The sequence below is a fragment of the Myiozetetes cayanensis genome, unplaced genomic scaffold, assembly GCF_022539395.1.
Source record: "Myiozetetes cayanensis isolate MyiCay16 unplaced genomic scaffold, myiCay2020 scf6-25, whole genome shotgun sequence".
NCBI lineage: Eukaryota > Metazoa > Chordata > Aves > Passeriformes > Tyrannidae > Myiozetetes > Myiozetetes cayanensis.
The window spans coordinates 12,886,239-12,907,303 of NW_026087853.1; the positions used below are offsets into that span (position 1 = coordinate 12,886,239).

At 40.8% G+C, this 21,065-nt stretch overlaps 1 protein-coding gene and 1 long non-coding RNA gene across 2 annotated transcripts in view; both read left to right on the forward strand.

Annotated features, from left to right (window-relative positions):
- LOC126651012 (uncharacterized) overlaps positions 1-21,065 on the forward strand; it is a 292,912-nt gene that overhangs the window by 248,208 nt on the left and 23,639 nt on the right. The gene's annotated exons all lie outside the window — the stretch shown is intronic.
- CLMN (calmin) overlaps positions 1-21,065 on the forward strand; it is a 72,060-nt gene that overhangs the window by 30,520 nt on the left and 20,475 nt on the right. The window contains exon 2 of the mRNA XM_050336473.1: positions 18,536-18,597. Within this exon, the coding sequence (XP_050192430.1) occupies positions 18,536-18,597 (62 nt within the window). The remainder of the gene's footprint in view (positions 1-18,535; positions 18,598-21,065) is intronic.

Sequence of the window (21,065 nt, forward strand, 5' to 3'; positions counted from 1 at the left end):
ATGGTACGATAATCTGTGGAACGTGTGACTCCATATCCCAGCAAAATTTGAGATTCAGCCCTAGAGAAATGCCTGTAAATAGCAAAGGCAGCTGAACTCTTCAGGGAAAGGATAAAATAATGCCAGCCACTAGTCTGGAAAAAGCTTCCAGGCTGCAATTAAAGGAGCTCGAAGAGATTATCAAAGACAGAAAATGTAGCATCTTATCCAGTGTGCGTATGTTAGACAGTGGCACGCAAATTTATCAAGTAAAACTCCTCACTACAGGTTGGAGCAAAGGAGGGAGGGAGAGAGGGAGGGCAGTTCCCCATGTGTCCCAGGCTGGCAGAAGTCCTGCAGAGCAGCCCTGGTTGCCTGCAGGGTCAGGGCTGCCCAGCTCTGGGCAGGATGGTGCTCTGGCCATGGCATTGCTGCTGCATCCCTGGGGCCTCCTGCCGTGGTGCGGCCGCTGTGGCTGCACAGGTGATTTAGCAAATGGGGATCATTTCGACAGAACTGGGTTAGCAGTGAGTGCCTCTGCAATTTTGAGAAGAATTGGCAGGAGGGCACAAATCTGGGACAGTGATTTGGGACACTGACAGTAGTGATGTGGAGCACAAGGGCATTTGCGAACGGGCACCCAGAGGACATGGGTTTGAATTAGGCCTCGTTGGGTCTGTAACTTCATAATGAGGAAGAAACTTCTACTGTCTAAAAGCAACAGAGGACAAAAGTTATCCATTTCCAGTGACTGATATGCCTGATACTACTCATACCACCAACTCCCATTTAGAGCAGAGGGTTTCACCGGAATGAACATTCACCAGGAATGAGCATACTGGTTTGCAGAGCTAGCTGAAACACCTGGTAACACTCATGAACCTCTTCAGTACAGACAACAACAATGGCTTGTTTTCAGGGATGTTTTTGTACAATTTGAAGCAAGACCCGTAAGGGCATTTGAAGGAAAAGCGTGAGTTGTGCTTCCAAACTGAAGGTGAAAATTCAGGTGTGCCATACTGGGCATCAACATCTCATTGATCCATGTTACAACTTTAAACTTGTAAACTATAAACTTGTTAAAGAAATGTGTTCTCCCAAATATGTGGTTTGCTGTCAGCATTCCTCAGTGCAAAACAATTCTTCCTTCTCACCTCAGTGTCTGCATACAAAGTCTCCAAGCCGTAAGAAACTGCTGATAAGTGTCTCAAGACCAATGCAGATCATCTGAAGTTTAAGGACTCTGGTGTGAGAAGTTCCTGCCCAGAAACTGCAAGTGGTGGCAGATAGGCTGAAGGGGATGTGTCCTGGGAGTGCAGCACAGGTGCCTTTGTGGGAAAAGTGCTTGGGTATGCACCTTATGTGTAGGTCATGAGATGGGTAGTTGCAGCGCTTGGGGACTGAACTGCTTCCTCAGTAAGAACACAGAGTCCTTTTTGATAACTGTGGCATTCTCTTGCTCCAGGTGCAATTCCTCAAAAAATACCAGTTAAGAAATACTTTTTTTTTCTCCCCTCAGAAAAGAATAGAGGCAGCAGTGAGATGCTTTGAATTGAAACGGCATTCTCATATAGCACCACATGTGCAGAATTTATCAGAGTCAAATTCTTTGCTCGAAATTCTTTCTTCTTATCTTTGACTGATAACTTCTCTGCCCAGAGCTTATTCTAGAAGTCCCAGGATGCTCTTTCAGGTCAAAGGCATTGGACAGTAGGTGCTGGCACTCCTGGAAGCTGCAGGTTTCTTTAAAAACACTCTGTTGATATTGTAATGTTTGCTTTTTAAAGCATGTAAATACAATGGTGACCTTGTCTGTCAAGCATTTACATTGTTAGGAAAATCTTCAATAGCAGGATTTTCCACATCCTTAGCTGCTCAGCAAACCTACACTTCACTACAAAAAGCTCTGCTGATGAGGGAGGGAAAGAAGAGACATTTTCATACAGCCTAGTCAGCCCAAGGGAAAGCAGGGACTGCCCAAGGCAAAGCAGGCAGAAGTGGCATTTTCTGATCTCTGGGATGCAATTAGGGGTCAGGCTAAGCTAAACAGATCTGCAAGGGGATAGAGAAATAAATCTCCAGAGGATGCTGGCATCAATGAAATGGTGCTCACTATGAGGGTAAGAGAAAGTAACTGCTCTTTGCTTCTAACCCACATTGAGCAGACTGTTTCTGGTCTAAAAATATTCTCTGTGGTGACCTGTCTGAGAATAATTTTTTTATCACTTTCCTGACTTTATTTCTGGCTTTTGATTTCCCATAGAGATCCGGAGTCTGATGGATTAGACCTGTTTCTGGGAGTAATTGTGGCAGTCAGGAAGGGCCCCATATCTGGAATGTGCTTTCCTTGGCAAGTGCTGGGTGGTGGCAACCTTCAGGGTGTGACAGGAGACCTATTTATTTACTTTGGTTCTTACGCTTACTGTAGGGGTTTTTCTGTGTGTGTCCAACTTTGGATGCCAATAGTTCTCTCCCACCCATGGGCTCTGTGATAGCTACACCCTGTTAAGACATACACTGTGCAAAGTTTTCAGGGCTGTTTTATTAAAAGACAGCTGGTTTAACAAGGCCAACTGTTTTATAAATAGGGTAATACATTTGAAATTAATAAAGTCATTTGTTAAAGCAGTTGACTTTAACAAGGCATGTTACCTTTTAACAGTAATAGTGAGTGAAAGGCTCTTGGAGCAGGTAGCCAAAAAGGACTGTCTTATTCAGATCCTTCCCTCTCCCTGCTTTTTTTTTTGTTTCACTCCATCTAAGGGTGAGACCATCCAAGATCACTTAAAGAAGACTGTCAATTGATGTCAAGTATGATAACAATCATGTATTTATTTGCAGTGGCGGAAGTCCTACTGTAGGTTGGACAGAGTGGGCAATAGTGGAAAAGAAAACCAAACCCAAACCTCTCGCCTTCCTATAGCTATACGAGCATGAAGTGACAAAGGTTTCTCACTTCTCTTCTATCTCCTGGGGTCCTTTTGTCCAAAGTGGTCTTTTGCTTCAGCCTAGGAATATGTCAGACTGCCCTCAGCCCAGGTTCTCTCTGACTTGTCCCACAGCTGAGACTTGTCCCCTGCAATACCTGATAGGAGAATGTACTGGGGGCCATGTAGTCACACCAAAGGTCTGCTCAGCCAAGTGTCTCTGTCTGACAGTGGCCAAAGGGGGGTACCTAGTTAGTATAAGAACAGGGCAAGAAGTTTTCACAGTTTCCTTGTCTAGTCTTGCAACCATTTGCAAACCAGGGACTTCCAGAGCCAGAAGGGAGTTTGTTGGTGAATAAGCCCAGGTGAATTTCCCTTCTGTGACTGTCTCCTCTCCAGCTCTCACTAAATGTGTTGAATCCTCAGTGTCTGACTGTGAGGACTTCCACAGTGCAACTATGTTGTGTGTGAAGAGGCAGTCCCCTTAGTTTTGTTTTTAAACCTGCAACCCTGATGTTTTCATTTGATGTTCCTTAACATCTTAAGAGATAAGCATGATGTCTTCCAGCACTTCTGTTCTGGTAAAGCATAAATATGATAGAGTAAAGGCTGGTATCACCCATCCACTTTTTTTCAGAGCTGGCTTTTCCTAGGCAGAGACACAAGACAGCAATTACACTCTGCCAAACCCACTGCAAACTTGGGAGATCTTGTTAGATCGCTGCCAGGACCAGCGCTGCCTCCTAGTTGTAGGTGGATATTGGCAAGAAGTTCAGGGTGATCAGAAGGGATGCTGGAAATACGTAGTTCCTTCTTGTGCTCTAAAAATGAAGTATTCACCAGCATTTATGCTTTGTCCATGAGCAAATGAACACAAATGCTTACATTAGTGCCTGGATAAAGAACGGAACCCATCTGAAACCACACATCACGGTGACTTCACAGATTTCCTCTGCTGGTTACCAGAATCTCCTCAGAAATGTATAATTAGTCATAGCTTAACTGGGACAGCTCTGGATCCTTTTATAAGTTATTGGTGCTCTGGTGTCCAGGCATGGTATGAAGTCAGGATACAGTCCCTTTCCTGGAATGCCTGTGGTACCTGATTGAGCACCAGCTCTCAGATGTGAAGAGTATTTAGCAGTAAGGCATCTATTTTTTATGCCAGAGGTTAAAGATGCATTAGGGCTACTGATAAAGGATGAGATGAGGACTTGCATCCATTTTGGAAGTAACTTGGACCACAGGTTATGTTTTTGTTATGTTGTCAATTATTAAAAATAGGGGGATCCTGAGAAATTGTGGGATTTGACTAAAGCAGGCAAGTTTCAGGGATACCAACTCAGCATTGATTAGCCTGTCTCTGTACTTGAAGAACAAACTGTTAGTGCAAGATATGAGTGGAGCAACTGTATTTAGAAACATGTTTCCAGGGAAACATTCCTTTCTCTGGAAGACAACCCTGAGACATGAAATTTTATGTGACTCTTGGGACAAATGTAAGTTTGAAGAGTTTTTTTTCCCCTTACTTTTTATAGCAAGTACATTCTGCTCCAGATTCATTCGCTTCAAACCTGTATGGCAAAACCTATTTTAGCTGTGGAGTCCAGTATCTCAGTGGATTTCATTAAGAAAAGGGCCCACAAAAGCTGCAGTTTAAAGATCCATCGTTTTCACAGCAACTCAAATCAAACAATGCTTTCTAAGCATATCCTTGCATACCATGGAAAGCGTGACTTAAAGAGGAAGGCTGAAGATGTCACTTGGCTTCTTGTGTGACATCAGACAAATCAGTCAACTGTAAATTTTTGTAAAATCAGTATAGTGATAATTTCTTATGATTGCATGGATCAATTTACTAAGTTTCTAGAAATCCAGAGGAAAAGGGTGAGGTTATACCAGCAGAAAGCTTTTCCTTTGACCGGCAATTCCTCCTGAAACCAGGTGGTTTCATCTCTTAACCCCTTCACATCTTCCTTAATGGTCCAGTTCTGTTGTCTCTCACTTAGTGAGCAAAGTTTATGTTCTTTATACCAAGGAGATTTCAGTTGAAATTGCAAATACTATGAACTTGTCTATGTACTTTTTGTCATTATTCTGTAAATTTGAATTTGCTTACTCAGAAACTCAAAATCCGTACTTTGCCTGCGTGTTGTTTGTGACAAAAATATGTCCTTTGCCATATAATTGCTCTTCTATACCTGATTGTGTCTTTTTAATTTTTTTTTTAATGGAGAGAGGGGTCTGAAAGCATATAAGTGGAAGGATTAATATGATTAAGCTTTAAAATCCTATATTCAGTGGACATGGAAGTAAATCGATTGGTTAATTTTTTTCCAGCAGAGATATATGAGCCAATACTGGTATTTGTAAAAGTCAACAGTTATCTCCATTTTTAATTTTCTGGCCAAGGTAGGAGAGGGCAGATAAGGTTTGTTTTGGGAGTTTGAAAGGCCCATGGTCCTTGCTTCTCATCTCCTAATGTCAAAGAGTCTTTGTTTGTTTACATGTGTGGGGTTTAGTGTAACCATCCTACAAAAAAACAGCTCTAAAATTAAACCTTTTCACTGTTGAAAGAACAGAGCAACTATTATTTACACCATAATAAAATGATGTATGAATTAAATCTGTTTGTTTTAGCAGACAAATAAAAGCTAAATCCTGATGCCTATCTTGAGCTGTGGATGCTGTCTCTGTGGAAGAGTCTCTGGGGGACACAGCTGTGCCCAGAGTGCTGCAGGATGGGATAAGTGAGGGATGAAAGCTCTGCAGACCTTAGAGAGGTGTGCAGCATGTTGTGGTGTCATAGCATCAAATCCTGATTAAATTATGTGCTTAGGGATTTCTGACAAGCTTTTTGTACTTAATTGCCACCCACGTGTTTCATCTGGCATAGAATTGTAAGTAATTATATTGCTGTCTTTGGTCCATACTTGCTTTCTTTGCTTTTATCAACTGCTGATCTTCAGCAGGGCAGCAAAACCCTCTACTGACATGTCTCCACTTAGATGATTCCCACCTACTCTGCACACATCACAGAACATGAAATGAAGAGGGTGCATGTTATCGGTGTTGCCGTTGCTGACCATTTGAAAACAAACAAAACGTGAAATAACTGGTCTGTTGGCCAGACACAGCTGTAGTCTGTGTGAGCTGACTGGCAGTAAAGCAACATGGAGCAAAGTTATTTTTCAATCAAGTTAGGCTTTACTGCACTAATCCACTGAAATTGCAGAGGCTGTTTTCAGTAAACTAGTCACTTTATTAAATGGGAGCCAAAGCTAAAGGAAATCCACTTAAGAAAGAAAAGTTAAACAATGTAATTCTGCAGCTGTGGAAATAAATTGAAATGGAGAAGGTATATTTTCAAAGCCATTCTTGCAGCTAAATTGCAGTCATAATTATTAATGGAAAAATAAACTAAAAGATAATCATGAAAAGTTTCACTTTCTTCTTCCAAATGAAGTTACACTAAAACAAAATTCCTGCCCTGACTTTTCAAGTGACTTGCTTATGAATGTTGTGTTGGTGAGCAAGGGAAGAATGGTCTGCTGATGAAGTTGAGTTGTAACTTTTTCTTCTCTGTTGCTTCCAGTATCACAGGGTTAGTAGGCAAAAGGTGTTGCTGTCTTTACAACTTTACTGCACTGGGGTCAAACTTCATACATGTGCAAACAACATTAGCATGAGAGGTACACTGTTGTATCAAGTCCTATTGCCATTCCTTCCTCAATTGAGTAAATGTTATTGATCAGTAATTGTGATATTGTTGGATAGATGCATCACAAAAATCATCCTAAGAATTCCATATTTTCTAAACATTGGGGCCTGACTTTGCAGTCAGTGTTTGTGGGTTCAATTTCAAGATGCCTTCAAAATGTGAATGATTCCACTGTTACAGATGAGAAGCACAGAGATTGCGGAAATTTGCCCAAGGTCTTAAAGCAATTCCTGCAGATATTTAGGACTTTGAGCCTTCTCCTTGCCATGCTTTACGTAGGATTTTTTTAATAGAACTCATACTCTGGTATCCATGACATTCCTAGCAATATGTTGTAGCAGAGTCTACACGCTGTTTGGCTTCAAGAGTCCTTTTATTTTTTTTAATGATACCTCAGTTTCAAAGTAGCACCTTCTGCTTAAAGACTTGCTGTTTCCCTGTTGCCATGCAAGAGGCTGCAATCAGGTAGTTGTGTTCTTGATTTTTTTTCTCTATGAAGCTTTCATTTCGTTTCTAATCCTGAGGGGAACTGACTGTATGAGCATGTTTTAGTCATGATTACTCAATTCTCTGGTCTGACTTTGCTGCAAGTGCTTTGACGAAGCTCATTGCTAGGCACACTTCAAGCCTGCCAGAGTCCTTGGAATACTTAATAATGTCTTTCCATGATCCCAAAATGACACACGTTGGAGATATGTGGACTCTGGCTCTCAAAATCCATGAGTCATGTCTCGTATTTCTGAAATGTTTCGTTTGCCTTGGGTCAATTCATACAGCCATAAAGAGCAGAAACTCCTCACAAGAGTTAAGCTTCTCAGCTTAAGACCAGGCTCTCAAAACTAAGCAGTTGTTGGATGATGTGAGCAAGGCAAGGCACTGATTGCTGCACAGGGCCTTGGCCACCTGTGAAGGCTTCTCAGCTGAAAGTGCCATGTGAAGGCAGAATGGCTCTGACCTGGCTCCAGTACAGCTATGTGAGGTACCTGGGCTTTTTATAAAAGAATCTTATACAAGTTATATACAAACAGTGCTAAAACAGCTTTGAAGTCTCTTGGTCTGAGCACAGACATGGCCCGAGTGAGGAAAACATCTGATCATTCCCTGTAGCCCTGTATGCAATGTCCATGGCTGTACGAGCTCACCTGGTCTCAGTAGTGTGGATAAGGAGTTGCAGACTGTGTGCAGCACAGCCTTCCTGGTGCTTTTGGTGTCTTTTTCTATTTTACTGGATTGTCCAGCTCAGTTGCCATAAGGAACTGGAGTGTGTAGTCCTGAGAGCAGTAGTGTCCTCACTGTCCTCTTCTGTTGCTCATCCATCCATCTCACATCCTATTGATTAAGAAAAATGGAGGCTGAATAGTGATTTTTTTCTGTTGGAGAGCATGTACATTCCAGTTCTGAAGGTACTTGGAGGCCTAAAGAAGGTGGATGTATCTATCACCTGTTAACCATATCCAGCATCTATCAGCAGTCCTCTGGGCTGAAATTGGCAGGTATGCCTGTCAGAGAGAGGAAAAAGAGGCAGAACAGGAGCTGACTGATTAGAGCTCTTCTGACTCCTACGGCAACAGGAATGCTGTCAGCCCTCATGCTCTACATTATTCCCATTGCACAACATTCATGATTTGATGTGGCAAATGGATAAAAAACGTGAGGAACACGCATTGACCAGAATCCTGTTGTTAGGGCGTGGGGTGGGAGATGCAAGGGGAGCATTAGTGAGCTAATATGATAGTGTTTGGATATGTAAGTGCTCTTGGGTCAAGGGCTGCTTAACACACTAGGCCAGCTCTGCTGCCAAAGAGCTGTTTGACACCCTCCCTTGTGCTGGCCCTCCCTCTTTTGCCAAAGTGCTTGTGCTAGGCACTATGACATATATTGGAAGGTCCACCTTTCTCTGGAATGTCAGATTAACTTCTTCCTAGTACAAGCTAATATAGCAAACAAATGGCTTATGTCCCGTTTTGAAGTGTATCTCTTAAACCCATCTCAGGACGGATCGTTACGCATGTTGAGCACAGTTCAAAGCAACAAAATAATGTTCTTTCCACAAGCTTTTTTTTTTTTTTTTTTTATTTTAAACTTGCCTTTTGGAAAGATGTGATGCCAAACGATCACCCTGGAGTGTATTAAAGGAAGGGCTTGTTGCTTGCATGATAAATGGTCCCTGAAGTTCTTGGTGCTCCCATTTTCTCCTTTGTAACAGGAGACAATGCTGTCTTGTTCCGAAGGACAGGAAAGTCTGATAAGAAGAATCACAGAGCTAATTGGGTTAAAGGTGCAGTGCAAACACAGAGTATACTTATGTAATAACAGGGGTTTCATTTGAAAGCAGATTTTCTTGCTATGAGTAATTTTGTTTCTGGAATTGTCTGTAAATAACACAAATATTTGCTTGGCACTTAAACCCAAAGTTTTTTATGTTTGCCTTTCCTTATGAGTGGATGTTCCATGTTGGCCATGAAGGACAAAGGGAGAATTTTCATGGTTCCTTCCGTGTTCTCATTTGAAATTTGGAAAAGAGTTACAAAAAAAAAAGAGAAGTAGAGAGTTGGCTTTTGTCCTGGAGGCTACAGGTGAACAAATGTGAGGAGGCATGTCAGTGTAAGTGTTGAAGATGTGTGAAATGTCTACAGCTCACTGTGCTGTGGTTTTTCATGATATTGGTTTAATACCATAAAATGGTGCTATTTTACTGTTGGATCCTCAGAACAAGAGAGCACATATACACATTTTTTTTCCTTGGGTTTTCATCCTGGCAGATTTTTTGAAACCTGCCTTCAGGCGTGCAGCTAAAAATATGGAGCTCCATCAAGAGCATCAGTCACTTGAGGGCTGCACTGCCACATTCTGGGAGACTCAGGAAGAACTGGGATCATGAGTGTTACCACAGGCCTTAATCCAAGCCCAGTCCCAAGATTTTTGTCTGACACCTTCTAGTTTTGATTAATTGGTAAGCTGTGCCAATACTATTTCCAAATGATCTTCACACATTATAACCTGTTTTTAAAGCCTTCTGGAGCAAAAGAAAGACTGCTACTGCTAACTTTTGGCAGCTGGATAGTATCACCCAGAATAATGCCCAGTACTTCCAGCTCACAGTTCCCTGTGCTAACAAAGCAGTGCTCACCAGTGTGCAGAGGGGACCAGGCTTTCTGCTGTGCTGGGCATGGAGCCTGTGTTTGGGCTAGAGGGGGGCAGAGTTAGGGTCAGGTAGGGTCTTTGCCATCCTTGGTCTGCCCACAACTTCTGTGGCAGGTTCCTTTTCTTAGAAAAGCAGGTCCAACTCCCTCGAAACCTCCTAGAATGCCTTCCAACAGGTCATTTCACACAAATGGCAACTCCATAGGGGTGTACACTGGTCACTGCTGGGTTCCTGGATTTTATAAAATGCATCTCAAAAGGACCTCTGCTGTAGTTCAGCTTTTTATCCATTTTAACCTAACTTTGGCAGCTTATACTCCACCTTCATTAATTTTTAAATGGTGGTTGCCTTGCTCTGCAGTACAGCACCTTACACAGTGTAGCTCCCATCTCTTATGTTGTGTTTTTGGTTTTGTTTTCCTCTCCGTCCCTCCATGAACAGTCTCATACCCTCTACTTCAGATCACGTCTGGCCCACAATGAACAAAGCATCTGCTTATTCCTCCAAAGCCACAGGATTTTTCTCTAGTTAATATTAATCTCCGTAAATCTCTCCAATCTTTTGCTCTCAGAGTTGTATGTATTTCCGCATGTTTCTAATATTCACCTGATTACCCTGCTCCTCACTCTGTTTCTTCTGTGCTGCTTATTGGCTTTGATAAGAGACATGAAAGGGATGGGTAAGTGGGAGAGAGGCAGAAGAGAGTGTGATTCCAGATTCTTCATATTTCTCACTTGGGAGACCCACCCGAGGCCACTCCCTTTCTTGAGCACACCACTAGGTTTTGGTGGTCCCTGCAGTGAGTTACTCTTTCTGGCTTTTACTACTGGTTTTGCAGTACTGCACATGTATAATTAAGTTTTACTTCTGAACCTCTTCTAGTGCTGTGGTGTCCTGTTCAGAAGGCTTTGTAAGCACTTCTTGTTTTCGATGATGTACTGGCTGGGTAATCTCGAGTTGTTTGGGGACAGTGGGAGAAGTAAAAAAGAGAAATCCAGAAGACACAGGCACTCCAGCAAGCAATTCTGTGTGATTTCAGGGCTCCTGCAAGGTAGTTCTGTGACACATTTGTGGCTGACTTTCGATACCTGATTTTAGAAGGAGAAACTTCTGTCTTCTAAGTTTGCCACAGGTAAAGGCAAATTGCAAAGAGGATTATACACCTCTGGCAGTTGTCTTCTCAGCTCTTCTGTCCCATCCTGTGGTGCTTTAAAGGTCCTGCTTACTAATAGTGAGAGTTAAAATTTTGTGTTAAAGCCTCTTGCACCTTTATTTTCTTCATTCTGCTCACAAATTCAGTTACAATGGTTTTAAATTCATAAAACTACAGTTAAGCACCAACCTATTAACGTTAACTGACAAATATAGGAAACAGTGGGACTCTGGACACATTCTGGTTCTCATCTGACTCTGAATGTCAAAAAGTAACAAATAACCCTGACACATAGTGTGGGTTTGTTTGGCTTCTTTGCTCATCTCAAATTCTTCAGGCTTTAGCCCTGTTGTCAGATATGATATATAGCAGAATACCTTAGTGCATTTCTGATTTTGATGTCTCAACAAAAAGGATTTTTTTTTTCCTTTCTAGAAGTCAAAAAACTTCAAAAATTTCACAGTTTAGGCTTTCTAGGTTTGCCACAACAATTAAAGGTAAATGCAGAGCAATGGAGATGAAATGGACTGGATTCTGTGACAAGCTCTTATTTGGTTGATGTAGGATGCTTTCTGGAAGATGTTGTATTTTTCTTTTTAGATGCCAAAGGATGAGGATGGAGATCTCATGTTAGACGTGCTGTATAGATACTGGTGCAGATAGTGGTATGGGTATGGGGCATTTTTCTCTGTGTGGGAGGGAAAGGGCTGTGCTAGTGCTAGTAAAACCATGTCAGTGTGAACATGATTCAAGAGCCATTTCTCTAACTGATATGAAGGTGGGGCTAACTGGTACCTGGCTGAGTGCAGCCACTATAATTTTGTTAGCTTCAAAAGGGCACTCCTGATTTTATTTTTGCGCAAGTGAAGAGAGTCAGACCTGCTGTACTCAAGTAGGTAGGAAAGGTGCAGGAGGTTGAAACTGCAGTTAAGCATTGTGCTTTGAAGCAGAGTTCAGCACTCCAGCAATGACAAGGGTTGGACATTTTGCCTGCTGCAGAGCTGTGGACCTCAATACCTCCAAGAAACACCAGCAGTCCCAGGAGGTGAACCATTTGGAGAAACTGGACTAGTGCAGCAAACAGCAATGGAATACCATGAACTCTGGGCAAAGAGCAACTCTTGAACCAAGATGTTGGTTGTTGTTGCATTTCTCCTAATGGCCATTGCTGGTAACAGCAAATTCTGTTTCTTTTCTTGTGCAGAAGGAGATATGATGACCCTTGAACAGTGTGTAATAAACCAGAAGAGGTGCTCTGCACAGCCTGAAAACCTCTTGCTGCATCAATACCTAGGTCACTTGTTAGATCAATTCCAAACCCATTGAATTTAACCTAATTAATACTTTATTTGAGTCCAGCAATCTTCCCAGTAAACACTGATGTTTGTTTCATTCAGAGTATTCAGAACGGAATTGTATTTCTCTTTTTTAACTTTGTCAGCTTTTTGTTTCATAACATTCCTGGTATGTAAATGAGAATTTTTTTTAATCTGCTCAATAACATTTTCCATGTGTATAAAGAGTCGTGAGAACAAAGATGTTTGCTTTGTGATTGAAGGGTACATGGAGGGGAATCTTTACCATCTGCCACTACCAAATTAGTTTTCAAGGGGGAAATATAAATCCCTCTCATTGGAAGCTATTTTGATCAGCTCTAATAGTAATATTTTATGTAGGATTTCTTTTCCAGAGCCTAGTAGAATTTACAAGTAAATTCATCTTTCTAATGCTTTGGTAAGAGGAACATCTGTCTCAGACATTGTGAGGATTGAAGCACTAAGAGTTTTTTAGAAATCTCATATTCATCCTGTAATATTTGTCTGGTGCATGTAATCCCAATATACCAATTGCAGCAGTAAATATTTTGCTATAACCAGACACTGAACTCCAAAAGAAACCTATTTAGCTGCAGCTAATGAAAATGTAATGCCTGAGATCTTACAATGTTTGTGTTCTGCAGGACCAACCTGAGCTTTAAAGAATTTTGAACCAGTAAGACTCAGACTCTGCAACTTCTATGGAATGAAAAAGCCTCAAGCTTTCAACACCTGCCATAGAAATTTAATAAGGACCCTAATAAATGGGTCAGTTTCAACAAACAATTAACTTAACAACTTCATCTGGAAGGCTTAGAGGCCCTGTTTCATAGGAGGTAACTTGAGAGCAGACTCATGTTATATAGTGTAGTTTATGTTTCCTTTAAACCAGAGTTTTTAAGATTTAATATTTCATGTGCTCCAAATTACATCAAATTGGCATATGGTACACAACAAAGTCTTCAACCCCTGTATAGATCAAACAGAAAATTTATATTAATCTTCTGAGCTGTTTGGGGGTTTCTTAAGCACAAGGAAAATATAGAATTCACAGGAATTCAGAAGCTTGTAAAATGAATTTTGTGGGCAATTTGGATAAAATTATTCCTTATTCTTTGATTATGCCTTTAAAATTCACACTCCTACAAATATGGAGATTTTTACATGCAAGTACTGAGTACTCAGAGAGCAGTGTTGCTGAACTGCACCATATACATGAGAGGAATGTATTTTCCTATATGTTGTCTTATGTTGTGAGATATTTTTTCATCTCATATAATATAGACTAAGTCTCTGAGCATTCAATGTGTTTAATGTAACTCTGTGTTGAGATGAAACAAAAGTGGAAAATTTAATTGTGCTTTTCCCTGCCCTAATTTACATGTTTAATCTTCTACTCTCAGTTATTTTGCTGTCAGTTGCTACCCCCCACCCAGTCTCCCTTGCTCACCCCCCTTTTATTTTTGTTACAGCACACCTTTAATCAGCCTTCCCATGTCAGATGTGTTGCTTGCATGTGCCCTGTCTTTGTTGTTTGCATTTAAACTTTGTCCCACGTGTCATGTTTGAACAGTAGAAGGTCTCCCGGACAAGGATCTGTGCTTCCTTACAGTTGTCAGATGCAGTATCTGGTGTCTGGCATCAATATCCTGTATCTAGTGCCTGACCACTTACTGTAACTAATGGAATGGCCTTTATTTGCCTGCAAGCAATTACTTGCATCCCTCAGCATCGCAAATAAGCAATCTGAGGTAAAACCAATTTTCTAAGATGTCAATCTGGCTTCCTTCATGGGCATTGTTTGCAGAGAAGAGAGTATTCAGATTTGATAGTATGTTGCCTAGTAATCAGAAATACCTAGGCTGAGTCACAGTGAAGGAATACTATGAAGTCAAGTTTAAAATCCAGTTCTCGTTTTATTTATTGGCCTGTAGTTCAAAAGTAGATTGTTTAGCGTGTATTCACTAGAAATTGATTGATTGCTTAACTGTGTGAATGAGGATTTGGGGGTGAGGAAGGCAGAAGGAGAGGAATTTGCATTTCCCAAGACTTAGGGTGTCTGAACCACATTCCACTTTGGAGTTAGGCTGTAGTGTTTAATTATCATACATTTCCCCATATATTTTTATTGTGTAATAAGAAGTGCCATTTTCTTTGGCAAATGCTAGGATGTCTCCAGAGCCATGCATGTTATGAGCTGGTTCTGTGGTGGCCACTGGTTACTTATGAAGTGAATATGGGCCTCTCAAGCCAAGGGCAGTTAAAGCATGCTCTCTCACAGTTAGGTGGCCAACACCATCATTTACCATCTTGAAAACTTGCTTCTTGTTAATAACAGGTATATCTTGTATCTATAGAGGTTGTAAATTGTGGTAGAAACAAGGAAGCTGGCTTTTGTGCATATTATAAAGCTGGTACTTAGCGAGATGTCCGGAAGGTAAGTTGAAGGTAAGTGGATCTAAAAGCCAGCTTGGCCTGTTGTGAAGGCTTTAACGTCATCTGATGATGATATCCTAGATGAAATGCTAATAGGTTTGGAAGCAAATTTAAGTGTCCTTATGCGTTGCTTTGGGAGTAATATCCATACATGCAAATCAAGCAGTTTTCTGAAGCTATGTAATTACATACTGACAAGTGTTCCACTCAAATCAACTTCCACATTTCATAGTTCCTTGATGTGCCCAGCCCTGCCGTGGTGTGCCTCAGAGGATTATTCATAACTGGTTCTACAACAACAGAATAAATAGTATTTAGAAGCAAATCAATATTTGCTATCTCAAAGTTGCTGTTGAATGTAGAGGCTGCTAGGGATTGGCTTCCTGTAGGTGATGCAACAGTAATGACCTCTGAGGAGATTTGAGAGAGGAAAAAATGGCGTTGGTAAATGCCTGAGGAATTTCTAGACTAATGGGGAAGAAAATAGTGCCACACAGGAAAGCAGCTGAACTCCCTTGAGCATTAGCAGCTTAACCTTGAATTCTGCCCAAGTGGTTTTTGAAATAGCTTAGTTTTAGTCTTTGACAAATTAGTTGCCTTTGCCATAAGACTTGACAAAGCAGTGTATCTTTGTGAATATTTATTTGCAGGCTTACTAAGGTGCAGATACTGGGGCTGAGCCAAATTCCGCCAAATTCCTGTCCTCTAGGACACAGTGGGGGGCAAAGAACTGTGTGGGTTATGGAATAGGTTCATCATCCTAACAGCACACCTCTTCCTTCTCTAGGGGTTTTTTCCCCTCTAAATTATTGCAGCTAATGGCTGTCAGTGTCTTACACATGCACTTTGATATTAATATTGTGCCTCTGCAACGTCCTCAACCCTCTTGTGAAAACAAGTTACAGTTGAGCTTATTGGAAGAATATGTAAGACCCAACTTCTGTGTGGTGGTCAAAGTTTCTCTGTGTAATTTTGCTGTTATGTCAAGGTATGAGCTGAAAGAAAATGGCAATTCCTAACTTTTACTACCTTCCAGCATTAGATCTTTCAATCCAACCCTCACAGCAGGAATTCTTCTTTTCCAGCACGGTATTAGTGTGCAGGCCAGCTATATGTGGGTGTAATTATTTTATAATGGTGTTATTGCTCTCTAGCTGCCCAGTAAACACAGTGCAGTTTCAGTAAACTATATACATAAGCATAGGAACTTTAGACTTGAATGATTTTCTTCACTTTTATATCATAGTAGGTGTGAAGGAGAAAAAAAGATTCTATTTAATTTATAGAAACTGTATAAAGTTTATAGAGTCTCTACAATCATCTTAAATGAAAAGATTGTGGAGAAGAGGGGCCGTACTGAAACTGGGAGGTCCACAAAGCTGGAGAAGAATAGTAGTTAAAGGCACACATCAGTAAATACCTGTGCTGAACTTTTCCCATTAACTCTGCCATTGAGCATATGGACTGCATTAGAGTTTGTCTACCTTAGGGATTTTATAAACACATTTCCTCCCTTTTCCTCTTCCCGTCCAGTTACTCTTGCTTTAGACTATTACAGAATCAAATAGTGCCCATTCTGGAGTCATTGCTCTTCCTGGAAAGAGGCTGTTTGCTATAGAAATGTTCAGTGATTCATCTCAGAAATCTGTCCATGTATAAAAAGTGCTTCCTTTTTTTTTTTTTTTTTTTTTTTTGGTGTGTGAGCTTCCCAAAGCAGTCATACCAGCTTGGCTCACCCATCCTTTGAGGCATATGTGCAACTCCTAATTTGCATCAGGGCAGAATTTCTGCAGCCAAATTAGGAGCTAATGTATGCTCAGTTTTATGGATGGTCTGTAAATAAACACAGCTCTCTTTTGCATCCTTATTTACTGTGAAAATGAAGGTTGTCAAAGTGACTGGTGAAAAACAGGACAAGAAACCAAGGCTCTGATGATACCAGAAAACATTATATTTGCTTGTGTGTACCCTCTGTGTTTCCACTTTGGTTTTGGTTGACATTGGAAGTCTGTATATCCAGCCCATTTGATAAGGTCTCCTTTCCTTCCCAAAGCCTGGCACTGATGCCCATCCAAGCATTCCTGAGCATTTCAGACAAGTGTAAGAGGTGGCCCCATTGCCTACTGCTAGCTGTTGTGTCTATTCTGCCTTCCCCTTTGCACCAACACCTGTGTTTGAACAGAAAGGAGTATATCTGGGAGAAGTTCTGGCTAAACATTAACCTCCACCCACCCTCCAAGGTTAATTTTAGCAGATCAATTGTGGAAGTTACACCCTGGGTGACACGTAGCACTTCTGTTCAGCCCTTGGCTGTGGGAGTGCATGGAAAGCCAGTTCTGGGGTCAAGGTGGTGAAGGAAGGGAAGCCCAAGAAATATGTGACACGTCTCTCAGTTTGTTGTACTTTGGGATTTGTAGGTGGTAAATGCTGTGGGTGTTTTACAGATACTCTGGAATCCTAATATAATTTACAGTTTCATTTGTAGAGAGCTGTTTCAAATCTGTGCACATTCTTCTAAGACATTTTAAAAGAAAAGCCAACAGCAATAATTAGTTTGGCATTTTCCATGTTTTCTAAAGCACTTAAGGGGTAATGACTTTTTTAAAACAAATCTTATATAAAATCAGGTTTTATGGAATAAGAGGACTTAAAAGTGACAGATGTGCTTCATGCTGAAAGCTCTATTCCAATGCATCAAAATAAGGAAAACAATTATACATATGATTAGAGGCTGCTGACCCTTCAGTTAAAATGATCAAAAAGAACAATATTAAAATTTGATTTACAGAAGCTACTGCTTGGCCTATAATCAGTCTGACCAATAAAAACAAGCCAAACTTTTACAGAATGTGATTTCCCAGTAGATGGGTTAGCTATTTTTGTAGAGCTGAAGAAACACAAAATGGTTTTAAAATATATTTGATATACTCTATGAGTAAATTGAAATACAGCATATAACTTGTTTTAATGGGTTTTGTTCATAAATTGCCAGATTTCCTTAATTCAAGTGAAACTTGAGAACCACTTGAGAATAATTGTCTTTAAAATGAAATATTACTTTGACAGTCTACTTCATTTATATTAAATATATGGTTTACTTTTTTATATTAGAAGGTAAATGAAAGCTGGTCAGTAATATGATTCCCCTTGCACTTTTGCTGTAGTTCACTATGGAAATGGATTCAGGAAATGGCAGATGTGATTAAAAACTCTTCAGCTGGCCTGAGAACTGTTTGTACAGCACCTAGCATACAGCACTTCTGGCAAGAAACAAGAACTCCTCGTCTTATTCCAACATAAATAAAATTATTCTTTAATCTAGGGACTTGGAATTTTGATTTTAAATGTACTGGTTAGGAGACTGGGAAGATGAGATTTGATGAGGCTTTTCCATTCATAAGAATGAAGACAAAATTGTTGTGTTGGTCCTGTTTCCTTGTGCATGCAAGTAAGTATTTTGGAATCTGTGCCAGCCCAATTTGCATGAGGGTGTCAGAGCAATAATTCTATAAATTCACATAGAAAGGTCAAGTTGCCTGTTCAGAGGATGACATCACTGTGTGCACAGCACACAAATAAATGTTCACCTCTCAGAAGCTGAGCACTGAAGATTGCAAACCTAAGAGAGATTCCTTCCTCCTGCCTTTAAAAATGCATCTACAAGCGTATAGCTCATGTCTGGGCAAAGAAATTGAATAAAACCCTGTAGCTTAAACTTATGTCTGCTGGTTTGGAATATATTTGTTTTATTCACAGGGCTCTCACGAATTCTGTTTTGTGTATCAGTTTCTGAAATTTCCTACCAGTTTTCCCTTTCCTGGAAACTTAAGTGCTGTTTTATGTTTCTGATATTTATAGTGGAACGGGAAAATGTACAGAAGAGGACCTTTACCAGATGGATAAACCTGCATTTGGGAAAGGTAAGACTGACAGTCTTGATATTGGGATACAAGGATATAGCCATAGACAGATTGCAGTTAACTCCTTTTAAAGGAGTTAAAATTTGGAAACAAAGTTGACTTTTGTGCATGCAGACACATCTGGAGGAGGGTGATGGAAAGCTAAAGCCTGTTTCTGACTAAATTAAAATTTGTTTTCAGGCACAATCAATGCTTGGGTAGCTTCAGTTCATCTTAGGTGCATTTAAGTCTTTAATGCTAATGACTGTTACCATGAGGTTAGAATTTTCCCATAGATTGTTCCCACATAAAATCAGATGTGGTTGAGGCTGCTCTGGTGATGATGTCTGTGTTCTTCCCTGGTCTGGAAGTTTGAACATCTGAGGCATCACGGCCAAAGACAGATGTTCTTCAGAACCCGTCTTCATCCCAGATGTGAAGATGGAAAACATTAATTCCTTGTCAGCCATGTTGTGAGGCGCAGTAAGATGGGATCTTCACATATCCACATATCCATCAGAGAACTAATTTTCTAATTTTTGGACATCCCTTCATATCTTTAAGCTCTAGTCGTTTCTTAATCACAACATAATATGGCTATTAAACCCAATTTACTGTTCTTATTAATAGCAGGTAAGTACTAACTCTCCTGACTGGTCTGTCATGCTGAGAACCTTTTTCCTGCTGTTGCGGTTGAAAAGAGGAAAAAAAACACCTTAATATTACTGAGACAGTAGCAATGCTTAGTGCAGGATCAAGAAACAAGACCAGCTCCCGATCTAGACAAGTCCCAAGTTAGACCAGTGTTTGAGCTTCACAATGCTTTAGTATCTGTGGTTAAATTTCAAAGAGAATGGAATGGGTCTAAGTTTGGGCCCCAAACTGACTGTAAGTTTAGCTCCTGTAGTTCTTGGGAAGTGACTGCATTTCAGACACAGGAAAGTAAAGGGATTTTAGAAGAAAGGCATCATGTAAATATTGCCTAAGTCCACTATTGTGCAGTGAGTGTTGCTGAAGGCATAAAGGGATCCTCTTAAAACTCACTGGAAAATCAGAATTCGGCTAGCTAGGAATGTTTTGACTAGCAATTGCTCCCAAAGGCCTCTCAGAAAGAAGACAGTGTTACGTGATGCCTTTGTGAATCAGGCTCTAGGGCTTTAAACTAACTGCAGTTTTGGAAGTTGTCAGAAAGGGTTGTCAAATATGTGACTGTAGAGGGTGGTCCTTGATTTACAGAAGGAATTATATCCTGAAAAAGGCTGTAGGGTGCTGTTAATTCTGCTGTGCCAAGCATATGAAGACTTAGAACCTTTGCGGGCAGGTCAGCTTTCTCTGGAGTGCATACAAATTTTTTTCCTCTCTGATTCAACAGAGCAAAATGCCTTTCTGGAGAAAGGGCAAAAGTCTTCTGCTATATTAATGTTTTTCCTGGAAGTGGCATAATACATGTAAATAGTACATACACATGTAAATAATGAGAGCTTCATCAAAGCTGTCTCTAATTACAGGTGATTCCCTGAGGACACTCACTGAGAAAGGTGGCTTCTGTCTTCTGCCTCAAAGAAGCACCTCTTGCAGAGTGGCTTCTTCCTTTCAGAGGCAGCAAGGAAGTCTTCTTGTACTTCTTCAGGAAACTTATGGTGTGGCGTGTCTCCTTTTGGAGCAGACCATCCCACTTAGGTCATCTTTTGAGAGGATCTGGCTCTGCTGGTCATGGGATACTTGGGAGTAATCTGCACTTCTGGGTTCTGTTTGTTCTTGCCCTAAGTACTGAAGGAATAGAGAAGGTTTGGGTTTGAGGCTTTCAGATAGGTTATTTAATTTTGAAATAAATGAATTGCTTTCTTTCATGGAGCACTGTTTAGTACTCTTGGCTAGATTAGGGACCAGTAATAAAATGTGTGGTCTGGGTTTGCCAGGAGTAGTGCTTAATGAAACAGTAGTGTGTTGCCCATCCAAAGATAAAAAGATTGGGCTCTTTAGGGGCACGTGAGCGAGTGACACCTGAAGAGAGTGTAATTGCTGCAGCTAACACTACCCCTAAGGGCTGAGCTGATTTGGCTGTGTGCCTCACAGCACACAAATCATCCCACAGCTCAGTGAGGTGAGGTCATGGTTCCCTTTGGAGGAGTTTGCTGAGAAGAAAGAGACACAATACAAGAAGTGGCTATTTAAAGTACTTAGAAAATACGGGGAAGCAGAATAGCACACCAGAAACCTTTCAGAGGAGACAGGGCATTGTGGCTGGATCACAAGCTAATTTCTGTATTAAGTGGTATTTGCATCTGGTAGACTTGTCTTAGTCTGAGGGATCAGCACCCAACCCTTGGGTGGTCATTTCTTTGCAGAGTAGTTAGGGTTAGATTCTGTTATGGGAAATATGGAATTAGTCCTTGTCTGATCTCAATTACATGAGTTCAGTATCTCAGTTTTAGCTCCAACATTCCAGAGGACAAAATTGCCTCTGCTGTGAAGAATAGTCAGCTCTT